General features: G+C 46.5%; 1 protein-coding gene across 1 annotated transcript in view; it reads right to left on the bottom strand.

Moving 5' to 3' along the window:
• Positions 1-23999, bottom strand: part of LOC138671719 (inactive dipeptidyl peptidase 10-like) — a 112711-nt gene that overhangs the window by 35233 nt on the left and 53479 nt on the right. Inside the window, exons 2-3 of the mRNA XM_069759872.1 lie at positions 16779-16893; positions 13478-13573 (exon numbers count right to left, since the gene is read on the bottom strand). Coding sequence (XP_069615973.1) covers positions 13478-13573; positions 16779-16893 — 211 coding nt within the window. The remainder of the gene's footprint in view (positions 1-13477; positions 13574-16778; positions 16894-23999) is intronic.

The raw sequence follows: 23999 nt of genomic DNA, 5'->3' as shown, positions 1-23999 counted from the left end.
GGTCTTGACTGATCACAAGAACTTGACTTATCTTGAGTCTGCCAAACGGTTGAATCCTAGACAAGCTCGTTGGTCGCTGTTTTTCTCCCGTTTTGACTTTGTGGTTTCGTACCTTCCGGGCTCTAAAAATGGGAAGGTGGATGCCCTGTCTAGGAGTTTTGTGCCCGACTCTCCGGGTTTGCCTGAGCCGGCGGGTATTCTCAAAGAGGGGGTAATTTTGTGTGCCATCTCCCCTGATTTGCGGCGGGTGCTGCAAAAATCTCAGGCTAATAGACCTGACCGTTGCCCAGCGGAGAAACTGTTTGTCCCTGATAAATGGACGAGTAGAGTTATCTCTGAGGTTCATTGTTCGGTGTTGGCTGGTCATCCTGGAATCTTTGGTACCAGAGATTTGGTGGCTAGATCCTTTTGGTGGCCGTCTCTGTCACGGGATGTGAGTTCGTTTGTGCAGTCCTGTGGGATTTGTGCTCGGGCTAAGCCCTGCTGTTCTCGTGCCAGTGGGTTGCTTTTGCCCTTGCCGGTCCCAAAGAGGCCCTGGACACATATCTCTATGGATTTTATTTCGGATCTCCCCATCTCTCAAAAGATGTCGGTCATTTGGGTGGTTTGTGATCGCTTCTCTAAGATGGTCCATTTGGTACCCTTGTCTAAATTGCCCTCCTCCTCTGATTTGGTGCCATTGTTTTTCCAGCATGTGGTTCGTTTACATGGCATTCCGGAGAACATCGTTTCTGACAGAGGTTCCCAGTTTATTTCGAGGTTTTGGCGAGCCTTTTGTGCTAGGATGGGCATTGATTTGTCTTTTTCCTCGTCTTTCCATCCTCAGACAAATGGCCAAACTGAACGAACCAATCAGACCTTGGAAACATATCTGAGATGTTTTGTTTCTGCTGATCAGGATGATTGGGTGTCCTTTTTGCCGTTGGCCGAGTTCGCCCTTAATAATCGGGCCAGCTCGGCTACTTTGGTTTCGCCGTTTTTCTGCAATTCTGGTTTCCATCCTCGTTTCTCTTCAGGGCAGGTTGAGTCTTCGGACTGTCCTGGTGTGGATACTGTGGTGGATAGGTTGCAGCAGATTTGGACTCATGTAGTGGACAATTTGACATTGTCCCAGGAGAAGGCTCAACGTTTCGCTAACCGCAGGCGCTGTGTGGGTCCCCGACTTCGTGTTGGGGATTTGGTTTGGTTGTCGTCTCGTTATATTCCTATGAAAGTTTCCTCTCCTAAGTTTAAGCCTCGTTTCATTGGTCCGTATAGGATTTCTGAGGTTCTTAATCCTGTGTCTTTTCGTTTGACCCTTCCAGCTTCTTTTTCCATCCATAATGTATTCCATAGGTCATTGTTGCGGAGATATGTGGCACCTGTGGTTCCATCCGTTGATCCTCCTGCCCCGGTTTTGGTTGAGGGGGAGTTGGAGTATATAGTGGAGAAGATTTTGGATTCTCGCATTTCGAGACGGAAACTCCAGTACCTGGTTAAGTGGAAGGGTTATGGTCAGGAAGATAATTCCTGGGTCTTTGCCTCTGATGTTCATGCTGCTGATCTGGTTCGTGCCTTTCATTTCGCTCATCCTGGTCGGCCTGGGGGCTCTGGTGAAGGTTCGGTGACCCCTCCTCAAGGATGGGGGTACTGTTGTGAATTCTGTGGTCAAGCTCCCTCCTGTGGTCATGAGTGGTACTTCGGCTGGTTCTGTCTATGAGCTTCCTCTGGTGGATGTGAGTGGGGCTGCGGCTTCTGAGTTCCCTTCCTCAGGTGACGAGGTTAATTCGTTAGGTGCTGCTCTATTTAACTCCACCTAGTTCTTTGTTCCTGGCCTCCAGTCAATGTTCCAGTATTGGTCTTGCTCTCTCCTGGATCGTCTTGTGGCCTGTCTGCCCTGCATAAGCTAAATTCTGCTTGTGTTACTTTTGTTTGCTATTTTTTCTGTCCAGCTTGCTATATTGGTTTTTCTTGCTTGCTGGAAGCTCTGGGACGCAGAGGGAGCACCTCCGTGCTGTTAGTCGGTACGGAGGGTCTTCTTGCGCCCTCTGTGTGGTTGTTTGTAGGTTTTTGTGCTGACCGCAAAGCTATCTTTACTATCCTCGGTCTATTCAGTAAATTGGGCCTCACTTTGCTAAAACCTATTTCATCTCTGTGTTTGTATTTTCATCTTTACTCACAGTCATTATATGTGGGGGGCTGCCTTTTCCTTTGGGGAATTTCTCTGAGGCAAGGTAGGCTTATTTTTCTATCTTCAGGGCTAGCTAGTTTCTAAGGCTGTGCCCGAGGCGCCTAGGTCTGGTCAGGAGCGCTCCACGGCTACCTCTAGTGTGGTGTGATAGGATTAGGGATTGCGGTCAGCAGAGTTCCCACGTCTCAGAGCTCGTCCTATGTTATTAGTAACTATCAGGTCACTTTGTGTGCTCTTAACCACCAGGTCCATTGTGTTACTGAATCACCAGTTCATAACACCAAGGGCAGAACTCGCAAACATACCATTAGCCACCACAGGAGGGAGCTGCAGAACGGAACTCACAACAGTTATTGTAGGAACATTCGGCCCACGGTAGTAAGTCGGACCAATCATTCTGATGGGCATTGGAAAAATGACGGAGATAGGTCACCCAAGTTTGATTAGTACGTTCCACTTGGCCGTTGGACTGTGGATGGTAGGCCAAAGAGAAGTCTAGCGCGATGTTCATTGACTTGCAGAAAGATCTGCAGAATCGGGCGATGAACTGGGCTCCACAATCAGAAACAATATGTTGGGGTAGACCATGAGCACGAAAAATATGATGGACAAAAATCTTCGCTATTTCCGGAGCTGAAGGTAAACCAGGAAGAGCAATGAAATGAGCCATTTAAGAGAAGCGGTCCATGACCACAAAAATAACGGTGCAACCAGAAGAACGAGGCAGGTCAGTAATGTAATCCATAGATAAAAGTTGCCACGGAGCAGACAGCATCGGTAGAGGATGTCGAAGACCAGAAGGTAAATGCCTAGGAATCTTATTCTTGGCATAAGAGGGACAAGGAGCGACAAAACTTCGGATACGAACTACAGAGTTGACCACCTGTAGTAGCGAGAAATCAAACGGAAGGTCTTTTTGAAACCAACGTGTCTAGCCAGTTTGGAGGCATGACTCCAAAGTAAGACGCTTCTCCTGTTCCCCTCGGCAACAAAAGTCTTACCCGGAGGCAAAGAGATGAGAGAAACTGGAGCAACCGTGATGACTATGGCAGGTTCGATGATGTGCGCAGGCTCTTCCTCAATATCCACCGACTGGAACGACCTAGACAGGGCGTCAGCCTTGGAGTTTTTATTTCCAGGTATTTTCTTTTTTTTTTTGTAATCTTGCCTGAAGAAGGAGCCACTGTGCTCTGAAAGCTTGCAAACATATTATTTTCTGGTTAGCCAATAAAGGTATCACTCCTAGAATACATCTGTCATCATTGGGCAGAAAAGTATTCACATCGATTATTTTCAGGTAGGAAGCGAAGTTCAAAGTCGAACCTGTCGAAGAACAAGGCCCACCTGGCCTGCCGATGATTTAGTCTATGCGCAGAACGAATGTATGCCAGATTCTTGTGATCCGTGTAAATCAAAAAACGATGTAAGGCCCCTTCTAAAATATACCGCCACTCTTCCAGTGCCAACTTGATAGCCAGAAGTTCTTTATCTCTGATTGAATAATTCTTTTCAGAAGAACAGAAGATCTTGGAGAAAAAGCCACAGGGGACAAGGTGACCAGAAGAGGATCTTTGAGAGAGCACAGCTCCGGCTCCGACAGCAGAAGCATCAACTTCAAGGATGAAGGGTTTATTGGCCTCAGGACGTTGAAGTATTGGAGCGGAAGCAAAGGCTTGCTTGAGCGATCGGAAAGCCTCGTCGGTCTCTGCTGACCAATGGTGAGGGTTGGCACCGTTAAGAATCATGGCGGAGATGGGGGCGGATAAAGAAGAAAAGTGATGAATAAACTGCCGATAATAATTAGCAAATCCAAGAAAACGCTGAATTGCTTTAACTCCAAGTGGACGCGGCCAATTGAGTACAGCAGAAACTTTTCCCGGATCCATACGCAGACCGGCATCGGAGATGATGAAACCCAAGAAGGGTAGAGACGATTGTTCAAAAACACACTTCTCAAGTTTTGCGTACAGCCGATTTTCTCTCAAACGCAGAAGTACTTGCTGAACATCTCTTCTGTGGGAAGACAGATGTGGTGAAAACACAAGAATATCGTTCAGATATACCACTACACAGGTGTAAAGTAGATCCCGAAAAATGTAATTCACCAACTCCTGAAAAACTCCGGGTGCGTTGCATAACCCGAAGGGCATAACCAAATATTCATAATGGCCGTCTCTGGTGTTAAACGCAGTCTTCCACTCGTCTCCAGCACGGATACGGACCAAAGTATAAGCCCCTCTGAAATCCAATTTGGTGAAAATACGTGCTCCACGCAGACGATCAAAGAGTTCCGGAATGAGAGGAAGTGGGTATTTGTTTTTAATCGTGATGGCATTGAGACCCCGGTAGTCTATGCATGGACGAAGGAGGAGTAGAACCAGGAACCAAATCTATCGGACAGTCATAAGGGCGATGCGGCAGGAGTATTTCCACCTCCTTTTTGTTAAACACATCCGAAAAAGAACAGTAGGCCGGAGGAATATTTACAGATTCCGGAGCAGGTGGAGAGGAACTTGTAGGCTTGATGGAGAGCAAGCACTTATTCTGACAAGACTGTCCTCAACGTAAAACGTCTGCAGTACGCCAGTCCAGAGTGGGCTCGTGATTTCTTAGCCAGGGAAGGCCCAAAAGGAATGAATGAGATAGAGAAGGCAAGACATAAAAAGCCAATTTCTCCCGGTGAAGAGCCCCAATCTGAAGTTCAACCTCCACCGTAACCAAGTTGACGGTCTCCCGCAAAGGCTGGCCATCGACAGACGCTATTTGTCTAGGAGTCTCCAAGGTTCTAACAGGAATTCCAAGTCTGAGTGAATATTAGACTGTAAGCTCCTAAGAGGAGAGTGTATACTTGTCTGTATGCTCTCAGGAGCAGCCTGTATAGTGTATATTAAATTGTAAGTTCCTAGGAGCAGGGTGTATATTAGTCTGTAAGCTCTCAGGAGCAGCCTGTGGTGAGGATTCAAAAGGTAAAAAGTGGACCCTCTGGACTGCGATGACGATCCCCCAAGGACGAGCTGACCAGATAGACTGCCCCGTATACGGGAGAATTAGGGGCAGGCCCGTGAGGGACTATCGCCACAGAAGCTGGGGGACCAAGATGGAAAAAGGAGAAACAAAGACTGGTAGGAGCAGCTGGGACACAGGACAGATAAGCAATACAGAAACACGGAAACAAGCAGGTTTATAACTAAGAGACAGGACTGACGGGGACACTATAGAAACAAAGGACTGCATGGATTCAGGGACTGGCGAGGATGCAGAGACAGAGACCGGGGAGATACCGCAGCGACACAGGACCTCAAGAAGAACTGCAGGGACACTGGAATTGATGAGGAACTGCTGGGACACTGGAACAGACGAGGAGCTGCAGAGACACAGGACTGGCAAGATACAGCAGAAGCACAGGAACTGCGGCTAGGGAAAAAACCTGAAGAAAACCCGAAGTCAAAGTACAATAAACACACTAAGACCAAGGACGGCCCGGAGCACTTGAAGAAACAAACGAACATCAGGCACAGGGGTGAGGACGAAGCAGGAAATTATAGCTGCGCTGCGCATAACTTCTGGTTGATAGTCCTCCTAGATGATAGAGAGGACAGGATAGGAACTGCAGGCAGAGAGCTAGAAGTGCGCATGTGTAGAACTGAAGCCGGCATGCGCGCGCACCCGGCAAGTAGCAGAAGCCGGGAACGAGCGCCGGAGAGAGGACGCAATAGCTGAGAAGACAGGCAGCCTGTATAGTGTATATTAAATTGTAAGTTCCTAGGAGCAGGGTGTATATTAGTCTGTAAGCTCTCAGGAGCAGCCTGTATAGTGTATATTAGACTGTAAACTCCTAGGAGCAGGGTGTATATTAGTCTGTAAGCTCTCAGGAGCAGTCTGTATAGTGTATATTAGACTGTAAACTCCTAGGAGGAGGATGTATATTAGTCTGTAAGCTCTCAGGAGTAGCCAGTATAGTCTGTATTAGACTGTAAACTCCTAGGAGCAGGGTGTATATTAGTCTGTAAGCTCTCAGGAGCAGCCTGTATAGCGTATATTAGACTGTAAACTCCTAGGAAGAGGGTGTATGTTAGTCTGTAAGCTTTTTGTCTTTTCCTTCCTAGGGTCGACACTCCTGTGCTTATAATACATGTAGATATACAGCAATATGCAGCAGGACAGACATGATCCAGGGAAATATCCGATCGCCACAACTGGGGTCAGGAAGGAATTTTTTTCCCCCCTGAGGCAGAACTCTCCGGGGGGTTTCTTTGCCTTCCTCTGGATCTTTCGGTTCAGTGGCTCTCAGCCGATCCTCAATGACCACAGCTAGTTCTGTGGTCTCCATGGGGCCTGACATGAGAGTCATTGTGATCATGGTTTAATTTTTTAACCCCTTCAAGTCGCAGCCCTTTTTCATTTTTGAGTTTTCATTTTTCACTTCCCTACTTCCCTGAGCCATAACTTTTTTATTTTTCCGTCAATATGGTCATGTGAGGGCTTATTTTTTGCGGGACGAGATGTACTTTTGAACGACACCATTGGTTTTACCATGTCTTTTACTAGAAAACGGGAAAAAAATTCCAAGTGCGGTGAAATTGCAAAAAAAGTGCAATCCCACACTTGTTTTTTGTTTGGCTTCTTTGCTAGGTTCACTAAATGCTAAAACTTACCTGCCATTATGTTTCTCTAGGTAATTTCGAGTTCATAGACACCTAACATGACTAGGTTATTTTTTATCTAAGTGGTGAAAAAAAATTCCAAACTTTGCTTAAAAAAAAAAAAAAAAAAAAAAAAAAAGTGCCATTTTCCGATACCCGTAGCGTCTCCATTGTTCGTGATCTGGGGTCCGGTGAGGGCTTATTTTTTGCATGCCGAGCTGATGTTTTTAATGATACCATTTTTGCGCAGATACGTTCTTTTGATCGCCCGTTATTGCATTTTAATGCAATGTCGCAGCGACCAAAAAAACGTAATTCTGGCGTTTCGGATTTTTTTCTCGCTACGCCGTTTAGCGATCAGGTTAATGCTTTGTTTTAATTGATAGATCGGGCGATTCTGAACACGGCGATACCAAATATGTGTATGTTTGATTTTTTTATTGTTTTATTTAGGATGGGGCGAAAGGGGGGTGATTTAAACTTTTATATTTTTTATATTTTTTTCATATTTTTAAAAACATTTTTTTTTACTTGTGCCATGCTTCAATAGCCTCCATAGGAGGCTAGAAGCTGGCATAGCCTGATCGGCTCTGCTACATAGCAGCGATCATCACATCGCTGCTATGTAGCTGAAATGCAGGTGTGCTGTGAGCGCCGACCACAGGGGGGCGCTCACAGCAGGCCTGCATCAGTAACCATAGAGGTCTCAAGGACCTCTATGGTTACCTTCCTGATGCATCGCCGACCCCCGATCATGTGACGGGGGTCGGCGATGACGTCATATCCGGCCGCCCGGCCGGATGCGGTAGTTAAATGCCGCTGTCTGTGTTTGACAGCGGCATTTAACAGGTTAATAGCGGCGGGTGAATAGCGATTTCACCCGCCGCTATTGCGCGCACATGCCAGCTGTACAAAACAGCTGACATGTCGCGACTTTGATGTGGGCTCACCGCCGGAGCCCACATCAAAGGGGGATTCACGGCATGCGCTGTACTACTACGGCGCATGTCGTGAAGGGGTTAAAAGGCCGGTAATATTTTTATTACAATGTTGCTTATTGATATTCCAATAAAAAAAAAGAAAGAATATAAAAGTGTCATGTGAGTTTTTTCCTCTTGACTTTTTTTTTACACAGTTACAATGATGGGAGTGATCATTACTACTCACAGTATTCCACAAGTAGAACCAGGAATTATGGGGGTGTCGTTTACAGAAGGCAGAGAAAACAGCGTGAGCACAACTAGAAGGATGTGCTATGGTTAGGTTCCCAGGCCGTATAGACAATAGATAAAAACCTAGCACTCAACTTAAATGAATTTGCTGAAAATGTTATTGTAGTAAACACGAAAACATTTCGGTCTGGTGCGACCTTCATCAGTTACGTATTACTAGTGTGCAGAAGGCAGATACGGATCTGTTATTCCATATGTATAAACATTAGAGAAACTCGTGGTTCAGCAAGCAGTTGCTGTAGATTATTTATAATGAATAATAGTTCCTTGAGCTGACGCGCTCCCAGACACGGAGTCGTGTTTACTACAATAAAATTTTTAGCAAATACATTTAAGTTGAGTGCTAGGTTTTTATCTATTTACAGAAGGCAGACCACATACAGTATATCTCCACCCATTGTGGTAACATAATGTCAATTCCTGTCCCAAGTTACATTATAAGTGTTATGGGGGCCAATCCCTATGATGGGGCACGGCCCTGAAATAGTATATGTCCTACACAACAAACTACATGAGAGAACACTGAAGACAGGGACACAGAGATGCTGAATATAAGAGACACAAGGTTCTTGTATAAAAGTAGAAAATAGAATAAAGAGGTCTGCAACAAGTAGCCGTCGGGGTCCATGATGTTTACCTTTCAGGCTAGTTATGCAATGTTTTTACATATGACTTTTTTGATTACTTTTTGTTCAAATTTTCGTGTCAATATGATGAATAACAAATATAGAACAAGACCAGCACATCCAAGCTAGTGTTAACAGGCGCCAACCACAAAAAAAACATATAAGTTGAAAAACGATAAAGGTTGCACCATTATTTACCAAGAATGATTACTCTAGAACACTGAAAATGTATTACTGCCATAGAAAATAGGAAAAAAGCGCTATACAATGGACACATGAAATATTTATCTGCAAAAATTGCTATGAAAAAAGGAAGGTACTTCACGTATAAATTGGCCAATGTATGTGAGCCCAATTGCCATGTCAAGGCGTCCTTCGTAATTGGGTCCCTGTCCTGTTTTGTCACCTCTCCTGGGCAAAAAAGCCTACAATTTATGGGTCAGGAGTGGACAGCTAACTACTTAAAATCACCTGTGGCTATTGGGAGTGGGAGTGCACATGTCCAAAAAGATTTAATACAAATAGTGAACAAAACCAGCACATCCAAGCAATTGTGAACAGGCGCCAACCCAAAAAAAAAACATAAGTTGAAATACGATAAAAGTTGCACCATTATTTACCAAGAATGATTACTCTAGAACATTGAAAATGCATTACTGCCATAGAAAACAGGAAAAAAGCGCTATATAATGTAGACATGAAATATTTATCTGCAAAAATTGCTGTGAAAAAAGGAAGGTACTTTGCGCATAAATTGGCCAATGTATGTGAGCCCAATTGCCATGTCAAGGTGCATAATATGATGAAAAAGTGACATTTTTGGCATTTTTTTATTAACTTTTTCGTGAATGGGAAACATAACATTTCATAGTTCGGGTCGTTCCGGATGTGTAGATACCACTTATGGGTACTTTTTTTATATTCATTTTAACACAAACGCTGCATTCTTAGTGGTGAAACAGCTTTTTGTGTGGATTTTTTTTTTTTTACTTTTATTTAACTTCTTTTTACTTTTTCACTTAGTCCCATGTCACATGAATATTTTTTACTTTGATCGCCGGTCTCATGCACTGCAGGACTTGTGTACTGCAATGCCTGAGACCTGTCAATTCTGCACTGATTCAGCTTGTTAGAACCGGCTTACAGCTGGGTGTATCAAGTCACCGCACCCTGGGGTCATCAGATGACCTCTGGGTACCATGGCAATGATCAGCACTCACAATTAAGATCGCAGAGGAAATATGGCATTAAAGGAGGTGTTTTAACCACTTATATTTTGCTGTCACTCATATACACACAATGATATACACACTAATACACACACACACCAGTGTATGCACTCATATACACATGCACTCAGATACACACACTCATATATACACACAATGATATACACACTAATACATACACACTTTCACCCCCTAAATCAGATGTCAACCTAGGCAGATCACAGCCCATCCTCCCAGTCTCATCTTTCTGACTTCTGCTTTCATGTGACTTCTGCCCTGCCCCCTCCTGAGCTCTGCTCTCCTGTGACTTCTGCCCCATTCCCTCCTGAGCTCTGCTGTCCTGTGACTTCTGCCCCGCCCCCTCCTGAGCTCTGCTCTCCTGTAACTTCTGCCCCGCCCCTCCTGAGCACTGCTCTCCTGTGACGTCTGCCCCGCCCCCTCCTGAGCTCAGCTCTCTTGTGACTTCTGCCCAGCCCTCTCCTGAGCTCTGCTCTCCTGTGACTTCTGCCCCGCCCCCTCCTGAGCTCTGCTCTCCTATGACTTCTGCCCTGCCCTCTCCTGAGCTCTGCTCTCTTGTGACTTTTGCCCTGCCCCCTCCTGAGCTCTGCTCTCCTGTGACTTCTGCCCGCCCCCTCCTGAGTTCTGCTCTCCTGTGACTTTTGCCTCACCCCTCCTGAATTCTGCTCTCCTGTGACTTCTGCCCCGCCCCTCCTGAGTTCTGCTCTCCTGTGACTTTTGCCTCACCCCTCCTGAATTCTGCTCTCCTGTGACTTCTGCCCCGCCCCTCCTGAGCTCTGCTCTCCTGTGACTTCTGCCCCGCCACCTCCTGAGCTCTCCTCTCCTGTGACGTCTGCCCTGCCCCCTCCTGAGCTCTGCTCTCTTATGACTTTTGCCCTGCCCCCTCCTGAGCTCTGCTCTCCTGTGACTTCTGCCCGCCCCCTCCTGAGTTCTGCTCTCCCATGACTTTTGCCTCACCCCTCCTGAATTCTGCTCTCCTGTAACTTCTGCCCTGCCCTCTCCTGAGCTCTGCTCTCCTGTGACTTCTGCCCCGCCCCCTCCTGAGCTCTCCTCTCCTGTGACTTCTGCCCCGCCCCTCCTGAGCTCTGCTCTCCTGTGACTTTGCCCCGCCCCCTCCTGAGCTCTGCTTTCCTGTGACTTCTGCCCAGTTCCCTCCTGAGCTCTGCTGTCCTGTGACCTCTGCCCCGCCCCCCCTGAGCTCTGCTCTCCTGTGACTTCTGCCCCGCCCCCTCCTGAGCTCTCCTCTCTTGTGACTTCTGCCCTGCCCCCTCCTGAGCTCTGCTCTCTTGTGAATTTTGCCCTGCCCCCTCCTGAGCTCTGCTTTCCTGTGACTTCTGCCCCGCCCCCTCCTGAGCTCTGCTCTCCTGTGACTTCTGCCCAGTCCCCTCCTGAGCTCTGCTGTCCTGTGACTTCTGCCCCGCCCCCCCTGAGCTCTGCTCTCCTGTGACTTCTGCCCCACCCCCTCCTGAGCTCTGTTCTCCTGTGACTTCTGCCCCGCCCCCTCCTGAGCTCTGCTCTCCTGTGACTTCTGCCCAGTCCCCTCCTGAGCTCTGCTGTCCTGTGACTTCTGCCCCGCCCCCCCTGAGCTCTGCTCTCCTGTGACTTCTGCCCCACCCCCTCCTGAGCTCAGCTCTCTTGTGACTTCTGCCCAGCCCTCTCCTGAGCTCTGCTCTCCTGTGACTTCTGCCCCGCCCCCTCCTGAGCTCTGCTCTCCTATGACTTCTGCCCTGCCCTCTCCTGAGCTCTGCTCTCTTGTGACTTTTGCCCTGCCCCCTCCTGAGCTCTGCTCTCCTGTGACTTCTGCCCGCCCCCTCCTGAGTTCTGCTCTCCTGTGACTTTTGCCTCACCCCTCCTGAATTCTGCTCTCCTGTGACTTCTGCCCCGCCCCTCCTGAGTTCTGCTCTCCTGTGACTTTTGCCTCACCCCTCCTGAATTCTGCTCTCCTGTGACTTCTGCCCCGCCCCTCCTGAGCTCTGCTCTCCTGTGACTTCTGCCCCGCCACCTCCTGAGCTCTCCTCTCCTGTGACGTCTGCCCTGCCCCCTCCTGAGCTCTGCTCTCTTATGACTTTTGCCCTGCCCCCTCCTGAGCTCTGCTCTCCTGTGACTTCTGCCCGCCCCCTCCTGAGTTCTGCTCTCCCATGACTTTTGCCTCACCCCTCCTGAATTCTGCTCTCCTGTAACTTCTGCCCTGCCCTCTCCTGAGCTCTGCTCTCCTGTGACTTCTGCCCCGCCCCCTCCTGAGCTCTCCTCTCCTGTGACTTCTGCCCCGCCCCTCCTGAGCTCTGCTCTCCTGTGACTTTGCCCCGCCCCCTCCTGAGCTCTGCTTTCCTGTGACTTCTGCCCAGTTCCCTCCTGAGCTCTGCTGTCCTGTGACCTCTGCCCCGCCCCCCCTGAGCTCTGCTCTCCTGTGACTTCTGCCCCGCCCCCTCCTGAGCTCTCCTCTCTTGTGACTTCTGCCCTGCCCCCTCCTGAGCTCTGCTCTCTTGTGAATTTTGCCCTGCCCCCTCCTGAGCTCTGCTTTCCTGTGACTTCTGCCCCGCCCCCTCCTGAGCTCTGCTCTCCTGTGACTTCTGCCCAGTCCCCTCCTGAGCTCTGCTGTCCTGTGACTTCTGCCCCGCCCCCCCTGAGCTCTGCTCTCCTGTGACTTCTGCCCCACCCCCTCCTGAGCTCTGTTCTCCTGTGACTTCTGCCCCGCCCCCTCCTGAGCTCTGCTCTCCTGTGACTTCTGCCCAGTCCCCTCCTGAGCTCTGCTGTCCTGTGACTTCTGCCCCGCCCCCCCTGAGCTCTGCTCTCCTGTGACTTCTGCCCCACCCCCTCCTGAGCTCTGCTCTCCTGTGACTTCTGCCCCGCCCCCTCCTGAGCTCTGCTCTCCTGTGACTTCTGCCCAGTCCCCTCCTGAGCTCTGCTGTCCTGTGACTTCTGCCCCGCCCCTCCTGAGCTCTGCTCTCCTGTGACTTTGCCCCGCCCCTCCTGAGCTCTGCTCTCCTGTGACTTTGCCCCGCCCCCTCCTGAGCTCTGCTCTCCTGTGACTTCTGCCCCGCCCCTCCTGGTCTCTGTTCTCCTGTGACTTTGCCCCGCCCTCTCCTGAGCTCTGCTCTCCTGTGACTTTGCCCCGCCCCCTCCTGAGCTCTGCTCTCCTGTGACTTCTGCCCCGCCCCTCCTGATCTCTGTTCTCCTGTGACTTTGCCCCACCCCCTCCTGAGCTCTGCTCTCCTGTGACTTCTGCCTCGCCCCCTCCTGAACTCTGCTCTTCTGTGACTTCTGCCCCGTCCCCACAGCAAGGGAGAGGTAACAACAGGCAGGGTTTGCAGCAGTGGGGTGGCAGAGGTCAGTGAACAGGCAGAGTAACTTTCACCTGATTCGGGGCCCTGGGGAAAATGTTCAGGACAGGAGCCCCAGATGTTTGATGCTAGCGACGCCCATGATAGAGTTTAGTAATTCTCTAAAATACTTAGCGATATTGCTGTTTTCTGAAGTTGCTAAACTTTTCATGTCAATTTAAACTGTGGAATATTGTATAATATTATTCACCTTTAAAGGACATGTTAATTGCACTTACCACTTGCCCAGTAAATGTTTGGTACGTGGACCTGGTAGTCCGGATTCTCCAGATCCGACAATGTGAGGTATAACTTCTCAGGCTGTCTTGGGATTTCTGTACAGGAAAGCAGTTATCATATCACAAGATAAGAACTAAAAAACAACTATATTCAGCGCATACAGACATTTCACATTTGTAGACACTAAGATAATATACTGTAAATTAGAATCAACCTGCTAACATCCAGGACATGAAATTCTCTGCTCTATTAAATGTAGAGTAATAAAACTACAATACATTGAAATTGCAGCACAAAGAAAGAAATATCATGGATTTATGGAAATCGCAGGATTAATAGACATGATAATGATAAGCAAATGATGATAAAATATAACCAAAATGTTCAAAATAAGTTGATTTATTGAATATGAAGTATAAGTCACCATGCGCAGAAATAGTAGACTGTGAGCCCTCGCGGGCAGGGTCCTCTCTCCTCGTGTACTTGTGTGTGCCTTGCTTTACTCATGTTTATTGTACTTGTCTATATTTGCCCCGTTCACATGTAAAGCCTCATGGAATAAATGGCGCTATAAAAATGTATAATAATAATAAAATACATGCGCTTACATGGACTGGTCTCCTTTAGAGACAGGGACATCATTGGTCAACAATTACAAAGGGAGCCGCCAGCAGAGGATCTTGATATTGTATGTGCCTAAGTTCATTCAGCGTGGTAGAACATTCCTCAGACAACCAATAATAGCCTCACTGATGGCAGCCAAGGCCAGTAAGTATGTGTATTACAGAGTGTGGCACACATACTCGACAATGAATAAATCAAAATGTTTTGACTATTTTGCTTTCTATGTTAATAATAATAATTTTATTTATATAGCGTCAACATATTCCGCAGCGCTTTACAAATTATAGAGGGGACTTGTACAGACAATAGACATTACAGCATAACAGAAATCACAGTTCAAAACAGATACCAGGAGGAATGAGGACCCTGCTCGCAAGCTTACAAACTATGAGGAAAAGGGGAGACACGAGAGGTGGATGGTAACAATTGCTTTCGTTGTTCGGACCGGCCATAGTGTAAGGCTCGGGTGTTCATGTAAAGCTGCATGAACCAGTTAACTGCCTAAGTATGTAACAGAACAGACACAGAGGGCTATTAAATGCATAAAGCGTATGAGAACATGATGCGAGGAACCTGATTATGGTTTAAGTTTTTTTTTCTTCTTTTTTTGAATGGGCCACACAGGGATAGTTAGGTTAATGCATTGAGGCGGTAGGCCAGTCTGAACAAATGCATTTTTACAGCACGCTTAAAGGGACACTGTCACCTGGATTTGGAGGGAACAATCTTCAGCCATGGAGGCGGGGTTTGGGGGTTTTTGATTCACCCTTTCCTTACCCGCTGGCTGCATGCTGGCTGCAATATTGGATTGAAGTTCATTCTCTGTCCTCCATAGTACACGTCTGCGCTGTGCAAGATTGCCTTGTGCAGGCGTGTACTACGGAGGACAGAGAATGAACTTCAATCCAATATTGCAGCCAGCATGCAGCCAGCGGGTAAGGAAAGGGTGAATCAAAAACCCAAAAACCCCGCCTCCATGGCTGAAGATTGTTCCCTCCAAATCCAGGTGACAGTGTCCCTTTAAAGCTGTGGGGATTACGGATTAATCGTATTAACCTGGGTAGTGCATTCCAAAGAATTGGCGAAGCCCGTGAAAAGTCTTGGAGACGGGAGTGGGAGGTACTGATTATTGAGGATGTTAACCTCAGGTCATTAGCAGAACGGAGAGCACGGGTAGGGTGGTAGGCTGAGACCAGGGAGGAGATGTAGGGTGGTGCTGAGCCATGGAGTGCTTTGTGGATGAGGGTAATAGTTTTGTACTGGATTCTGGAGTGGATGGGTAACCAATGTAATGACTGGCACAGGGTAAAAACAAACAAAGAATAGGGGTAGAGGCATCGGTGTAATGGTTGGTGAGGAATACAATCCTGGCAGCAGCATTCAGGACAGATTGGAGCGGGGAGAGTTTGGTAAGAGGGAGGCCGATTAGTAGAGAGTTACAATAGTCCAGACGAGAATGAATGAGTGAAACAGTAAAGGTACCTTCACACTCAGCGACGCTGCAGCGATACCGACAATGATGTCGATCGCTGCAGCATCGCTGTTTGGTCGCTGGAGAGCTGTCACACAGACAGTTCTCCAGCGACCAACGATGCCGGTAACCAGGGTAAACATCGGGTTACTAAGCGCAGGGCCGCGCTTAGTAATCCGATGTTTACCCTGGTTACCATCGTAAAAGTAAAATAAACAAACACTACATACCTACCTTCGCTGTCTGTCCCCGGCGCTCTGCTTTCCTGCACTGACTGTGAGCACAGCGGCCGGAAAGCAGAGCGGTGACGTCACCGCTCTGCTTTCCGGCTGACCGACGCTCACAGCCAGTACAGGAGGAGTGCAGAGCACAGCGCTGGAGGACAGACGGCTGTAGGTAAGTATGTAGTGTTTGTTTTTTTTTACTTTTAGGATGGTAACCAGGGTAAACATCGGGTTACTAAGCGCGGCCCTGCGCTTAGTTACCCGATGTTTACCCTGGTTACCAGTGAAGACATCGCTGGATCGGTGTCTCACACACGCCGATCCAGCGATGTCCACGGGAGATCCAGCGACGAAATAAAGTTCTGGACTTTATTCAGCGACCAACGATATCACAGCAGGGGCCTGATCGTTGGTCGCTGTCACACATAACGATTTCATTAACGATATCGTTGCTACGTCACAAAAAGCACCGATATCGTTAACAATATCGTTATGTGTGAAGGTACCTTAATAGAAGTCACATGCAAATGTATGCTGAGTAAGCGGAAAAGCGGTATAAGTGTTTTGTGAAAAAGTGTGTGTTGGCAGGGGAGAATTCATTGCTGATCGGTCTGTCTAACAGTTTGACAATCACCTCAATCGCCCAATGAACGAGCAAATTTGTTGGACAAAATTAACTTAATCTTGCATAGAAATTATTGTTCTCATTAGCACATTGTCCTGATACGTAGCTAATTGGCCCTTGATAGATGGCAGTCCCTAAATCTGCTCCCTACTTTCTCAGCTTGTGTATTGTAGTTGTCCTTGTCTACTCTATGCATTGATCTGTGACATTATGAAGGAAGCTTCAACAACAGACGCTTTTACAAGTGGGATAAAACATGGAAGCAGGGCCTTATTTCCATTTTAATTCCTGGAGGGTGGTTGTGTCGTAGCAGATTTACTCTTTATAGTGTAATATTGAGGTCTGTCACTCCTTACCTGGAGAAAGCAGGAATATCGCTAACAAGACAATCGACATTACCACAGCGATCACCAACATTGCCAGGCCAATTCCACGCCAATTACGGGGTGGTGCTCCAAAGGATCCCATGTCCTGATGAAAAAAACACAAAAAGAGGCGTTCAAAACCTCAAAAAGAAAAGGGAAAAAAATCATTGTCTGTTCTTTCTAGAAATCTCAAAGAGAAACTGTTCTCTCCTTGGCGGAGTTACCAGAGAATGATCTAGGTGCACTCCTTAGATCTGCCAGAGTAATAAGGACATCCTATATGGACAAATAGACAAATATCTGGTGGCTATTGGCTCCCTGTACACTCGCTGGGGTTGTCTGCTGTTGGACAACCTCTGATTAATTAATTCAGGGGCCCATAGAAAATAGAAAATAAAAACAATGTAAACTCTCCTCCTGCACCGACGCTGTTCCAGCGATGTCAGCACTGCCATTCCCAGCCGGTGGCATGACAATGTTGTGTCACATGACCGCTGCAGCCAATTAGTGGCAGCTGATTGGCTACAGTGGAAGTCCACTCTGATGAAATAGTAACTGCTGCAGCCAGTCGCCCACAGGGAACAGCAGCACTGACATTGTTGAAACGATTCATCTGCCGTAGGTGAGTATACAGCGTATTTATATTCTATGGTGCCCTGAATTGATTTATAAGGAGTTGTCTAACATTAGGCAACCCCAGCGAGATTGCAAGGAGCACAACACACGCCACATATTTGTCTATGTCAGTCAAATCAGCCTAAAAGATAGCCACAAATTTGCTCATAAAGGTAACCTGACAGGAGATCCATGCTGCTTAAGCCAAGTGCAGCCTGACTCGTCTTCTGCAATATTGCAGCCATGTATGTCTCAGCCTCCTTTCACATGTCCGTGTTTGCAGTAAGTGTGGCATGTGTTTTTTTCACAGATGCCACAAGTACCTATTATAACCTATGCTGCTGTTCACATGTGCATTTTTTACGGACAGCTCGGATGCAAGAGCCAAATACAAGTCTATGGGTCCGTGTAAAAGTATAGCACACTGATGGCATCCATGTACTGATCATGTTTAACATTGCAAAGTATAGGAGAAGCTTCATTCTTTTTTATCCATACCGGAAAAACATAGACGACACCAGTACTGTTTTTTCCTTACGACCATGTTTACAGGGCCGGACTGGCCATCGGGCAGTTCTGGCAAATGCCAGAAGGGCCGGTGGCAGTAGTGGGCCGCTCGAGTGTGCCGCTGTCGGCTCACTCCCCCCGCTGTTGGCACACTCCCGGCCCCGCATTCAACTATAGACGCCATAGACGCCGGTACAGTTGAATGCAATGATGGGGAGAGAGCGTCTGCTGTCGCTCCCCCTCCCATTATTCCCCGCTCTGCCTGCCGCTGACACTGCGGGTGCGCAATGCATTACACTCTATGGGGTCTGTGCTGCATTACATTCTATGAGGGCTTTGCTGTATTACATTCTATGGGGGCTGTGCTGCATTACATTCTAGGGGGCTGGGCTGCATTACATTCTATGGGGGCTGGCTGCATTACATTCTATGGGGGCTGGCTGCATTAATTTTCATTCTATGGGGACTGGCTGCATTACATTCTATGGGGGCTGTGCTGCATTACATTCTATGGGGCCTGTGCTGTATTACATTCTATGGGGCATGTGCTGTATTACATTCTATGGGGGCTGGCTGCATTACATTCTATGGGGCTGGGCTGCATTACATTCTATGGGGCTGTGCTGCATTACATTCTATGCGGGCTGTGCTGTATTACATTCTATGGGGGCTGTGCTGCATTACATTCTAGGGGGCTGGGCTGCATTACATTCTATGGGGGCTGTGCTGCATTACATTCTAGGGGGTTGGGCTGCATTACATTCTATGGGGGCTGGCTGCATTACATTCTATGGGGGCTGGCTGCATTAATTTACATTCTATGGGGACTGGCTGCATTACATTCTATGGGGGCTGTGCTGCATTACATTCTATGGGGCCTGTGCTGTATTACATTCTATGGGGCCTGTGCTGTATTACATTCTATGGGGGCTGGCTGTATTACATTCTATGGGGCTGGGCTGCATTACATTCTATGGGGCTGTGCTGCATTACATTCTATGGGGTCTGTGCGGCATTACATTCTATGGGGGCTGTGCTGTATTACATTCTATGGGGGCTGTGCTGCATTTCATTCTATGGGGCTGGGCTGCATTACATTCTATGGGAGCTGGCTGCATTACATTCTATGGGGGCTGGCTGCATTAATTTACATTCTATGGGGACTGGCTGCATTACATTCTATGGGGGCTGTGCTGCATTACATTCTATGGGACCTGTGCTGTATTACATTCTATGGGGCCTGTGCTGTATTACATTCTATGGGGGCTGTGCTGCATTACATTCTATGGGGGCTGGCTGCATTACATTCTATGGGGGCTGTGCTGCATTACATTCTATGGGGCCTGTGCTGTATTACATTCTATGGGGCCTGTGCTGTATTACATTCTATGGGGCCTGTGCTGTATTACATTCTATGGGGGCTGGCTGCATTACATTCTATGGGGACTGGCTGAATTACATTCTATGGGGACTGGCTGCATTACATTCTATGGGGGCTGTGCTGTATTACATTCTATGGGGGCTGTGCTGCATTACATTCTATGGGGGCTGGCTGCATTACATTCTATGGGGACTGGCTGTATTACATTCTATGGGGACTGAGCTGTAATGCTGGATACAGCTGTAATTATATGTTATATAGTCGTGTTACACTCCCCTCACTTCTTGTAACCTACAAGTCTACAAAGATATTATACAGTCACCATGTGACAAGTGGGCCTGTGTGACTTCAAATGCCAGGGCTGAATTTTAGTCCCAGTCTGGCCCTGGTTCACACCATCCGTATTTGGTCAGTATTTTACATTAGTATTTGTAAGCCAAAACCAGGAGCGGGTGATGTGTTTCCATTATACTTTTCATCTGATTGTCCCACTCCTGATTTTGTCTTACAAATACTGATGTAGAACACTGACCAAATACTGCTAGTGTGCACGTGACCTATTATACCGATTTTATGCAAACATGTGTAGGACCTTAGGCTGGAGACACAGCGATGCGAGAGCTTCGAATGCAATATGCTAATGACACTTGGCTCCTGCTCTGCTGTGATCTCAGTGTCAGTGCTCCGATACACTCACATCATAGAATCAGAGCACAGCTGCGGAGGAGACGAAGAAATTCATTTCTACATCTCCTCAATTGCCGGTGTCCCCGGGAATTGCACTGCGCTAAGGAGACATTCGTGTGAAGTGCAATGTTTCACATGCACCCATAGACTTATATGGGTGAGTGTTATCCGATTCACGGATGCAATCACAGAATGTCGAATCGGCATGAGAAAATAATGGCAGATGTGAGCTGCCCCATAAGTTAACATTGGGCTGAGTGTGATCCGATTTTTTATTGGATTGCACTCGTCCGATTACATCGCAAGTGGGAGCGAGCCCTCATTCTGAAAAGCTGAGACACACGGTGCTTTGAAAAGTCAGCGAAGGACAAATCCCAGCTTGGTCCTGGGAGAAATCAGTGTCCTGGCTTGTTACATATAGGTGAAATTCTGACAATCTTTACCTGCTTTGCCAGATTCACAGAAATAATTCCATGAAAAAATATTTTTCAGGTGAATTCTCTTAAGTAAAAAAATGTTCAACTATTTCTGGGCTGACCACATTTTTTATCTATTTTGTTCCTAGGTTTTTTTTTAGAAAGTTAATTTCCACAATCTAAAATTCTCCCAAGGGTATATTCTTGTTTTGCAAAAGCATTCCATAACAGTGTATATAAATTGAACTGATGTTGATCTCCGAACTCAGACTATTATTTTCTGCTTAATCATCTTATGCCAATTCAGCAAAAACACCCAGCGTGGGTTCAGTCTCTGCGGTATCCTAATAACCAACCATGAGTCTGAATTCAAGCTATGGACTATTACCGGGGAATGATCAGATATTCCACTTGGCTCATACACAATTTTCTTAATATACTCCACAAGAGATTCATTATTAAGAATTACGGTAAATCGATTTTAGATATAATATTAAAATATGAGACCTGCATTTTCCCATTTGTCAATCTCCATTATTCAATCCCCATATATCTATCGCATCTCTTGATAAAAATTTAAATAATGTTAATTAATGGTTCTGCTCCAAACCTGCTAGGCAGGGCTCTAATCCTATAAATTGTATTATTCATTACACAACTCAAATCATCATTCACTAGAACTGGACGGTGATTCCACTAGTCAGCAAATTTTAGTATGTGATTAAAACTGCAGGAGAATATGGGGGTAGAAATTCCAGAACATATTGGTGTCCTTCTAATAACCCTTTCAGAAATAAATACTGTATATGCTTTTAACATCAACAAAAGACATTTTAAGCTTAAAATCAATAGAATTATGAATAAGCACACTTATTCCATGGGAGCAAATAGAGCAGCAAGAATAAAACTCTTAACAAGACAATATTTTTCTTTTTTTATAAAATAGATCCTCTCTATATCAAGATGGGACTCTACAAAACAACCAACACACATTTTAGATAGCTACTGTTCAGCTAACAGCTATCCTCTTTGAATCCTCCATACACAGCAGCACTTGGCTCCTGCTCTCTCAGCAAGAGAGTCGCTGCCAGACATCTTTGGCAGCAGAATATCTCAGGCGAATAGAGTTCTAGTCCTCTTTCTCTCTGAAGAGACAATTTCGATATTCAAAGATGAGAGGCAACTTTCCCAGGAAGAAGGTATCCTGGTTATGTTAATTATATGTTAGATAGATACTGTCAAGTCCCCAGTACTCAAACCATTACAGATCAAAGCCTATAGATTAGTTTCAATAGACAGTTTTAACATATAAGAGAGGACTGGAACTTGAGTTGAGGGAGACACACACACACACACAGCTGGAGAGAGATGAGGAGATGGAAATGAACACAGATTGATGGACTTCTACCTTGAGAATGTAATGTATCAATAATACTTGTTTTGATGCACACGTATTTATTTTACTTTATTGTTTAATCTTATAATTTATTAAGTAAATTCAATTTAGTTTTACTCAATTCTCGTGTGAGCATTTGTTATTCATCACAATCCTTTGAATCCATTACAAAACACAGTTGAACATGCAGCATCTCTTTACCTTATCGTTCTGGGCTCTTACATTTCATGGACGTACACTAGTGGCTGATGTAATTTGTGACAAATAACAAAAAACTGACTGGCACTTCCAAATCAGAAAAAAGTGTGTGCAGGTGCGAACTGCTCTAGATTATAAGAAAGAGATACTTAGCGCATAATTCGGCCAATTCCTGCAAGACCAGCTGCCAATGACAAGGCGATCTCCGGTTTGCTGGGAACCTACGTATCTAGTGTGAATGCCTCTCTTACCTAGAGCAGTAATACTATTAATATTTCATATATTTCATGTTTACATGCTTTAGCACTACAGAGTGCAACTTTACTTGTTTGCTATGTATAGAGATGGTTTCACCTAATTCGCACCTGTACACACCAGTTTTCTGATTTGGAAGTGACAGACAGTTTTTTGTTCTTTGTATATTAGTTCTCAGACCAACTATTCGCCTCCCAGCCTGTGGTGGTTTTAATTGCAGCAGGGTCCTACTTACCCAAAAATTCAGGCTTTAGCCTAGGAGAAGTATTCACAATAGATACTTAGATTCCCAGCAAACCGGAGATCGCCTTGTCGTTGGCTGCTGGGCATGCATGAATTGGCCGAATTATGAGCTAAGTATCTCCATTTTTTCTTATTATCTAGAGCAGTAACAATGTAATTTCATATTTACATGCTTTAGCACTATAACACTACAGAATGCAACTTTATTTGTTTATTTATAACAATACACAATTTTAGTAAGTAAAGGTACCGTCACACTAGACGATATCGCTAGCGATCCGTGACGTTGCAGCGTCCTGGCTAGCGATATCGTCCAGTGTGACAGGCAGCAGCGATCAGGCCCCTGCTGTGATGTCGTTGGTCGGGGAAGAAAGTCCAGAACTTTATTTGGTCGCTGGACTCCCCGCAGACATCGCTGAATCGGCGTGTGTGACACCGATTCAGCGATGTCTTCACTGGTAACCAGGGTAAACATCGGGTAACTAAGCGCAGGGCCGCGCTTAGTAACCCGATGTTTACCCTGGTTACCATCCTAAAAGTAAAAAAAAACAAACACTACATACTTACCTACAGCCGTCTGTCCTCTGGCGCTGTGCTCTGCACTCCTCCTGTACTGGCTGTGAGCGTCGGTCAGCCGGAAAGCAGAGCGGTGACGTCACCGCTCTGCTTTCCGGCCGCTGTGCTCACAGCCAGTACAGGAGGAGTGCAGAGCACAGCGCTGGAGGACAGACGGCTGTAGGTAAGTATGTAGTGTTTGTTTTTTTTTACTTTTAGGATGGTAACCAGGGTAAACATCGGGTTACTAAGCGCGGCCCTGCGCTTAGTTACCCGATGTTTACCCTGGTTACCGGCATCGTTAGTCGCTGGGGAGCTGTCTGTGTGACAGCTCTCCAGCGACCAAACAGCGACGCTGCAGCGATCCGGATCGTTGTCGGTATCGCTGCAGCGTCGCTAAGTGTGACGGTACCTTAAGACGATAGTATAAAGGAATGAGAGAACAGAACAAACAAACAAAAAAATACCTAACCGGTCAGGTACACATCACTCTCCTATCCCCTCTCTTTTTCTCTCCTCCTGATTCACGTAGAGACTTACTCATGAAGTCCTCTTACACAACAGCCATTCCCCCACTGCCTCCCTCTGTGCAATTATTCATTTTATCTCTGTAGCCTATAGCTCCGCCATAGGGAATAGTTAGACCTTTCCCCTTGCCCTTCTAAGAATCATGTCTCTGTCATTTGAACATTGAACCTTCACAATTAGGCCTGGCTAGGGTTTCCTACCTGGGATACAGTGTTCTTGTTTTACTCTATATAAATAGTAAAGGTAATCTTTGCCCATCGCATCCAACAACCATTTGAGCATGTATGAATGCGTCTCTCTGCATTCCTCTCCCTCACTCTATGATTATGTTGATGAGACCTATCCTTTCAGTCCACTTTCTAAACTCTGAGAGACATAACATCCATCATTACTTAAGCAACCTCTTCCTTTCTGTCCACAACCTCAAATGG

The sequence above is a fragment of the Ranitomeya imitator genome, chromosome 3 (assembly GCF_032444005.1).
Source record: "Ranitomeya imitator isolate aRanImi1 chromosome 3, aRanImi1.pri, whole genome shotgun sequence".
Taxonomy (NCBI): domain Eukaryota; kingdom Metazoa; phylum Chordata; class Amphibia; order Anura; family Dendrobatidae; genus Ranitomeya; species Ranitomeya imitator.
Note: the sequence above shows the minus strand (reverse complement) of the source record. Positions and strands in the feature narration are given on the sequence as shown.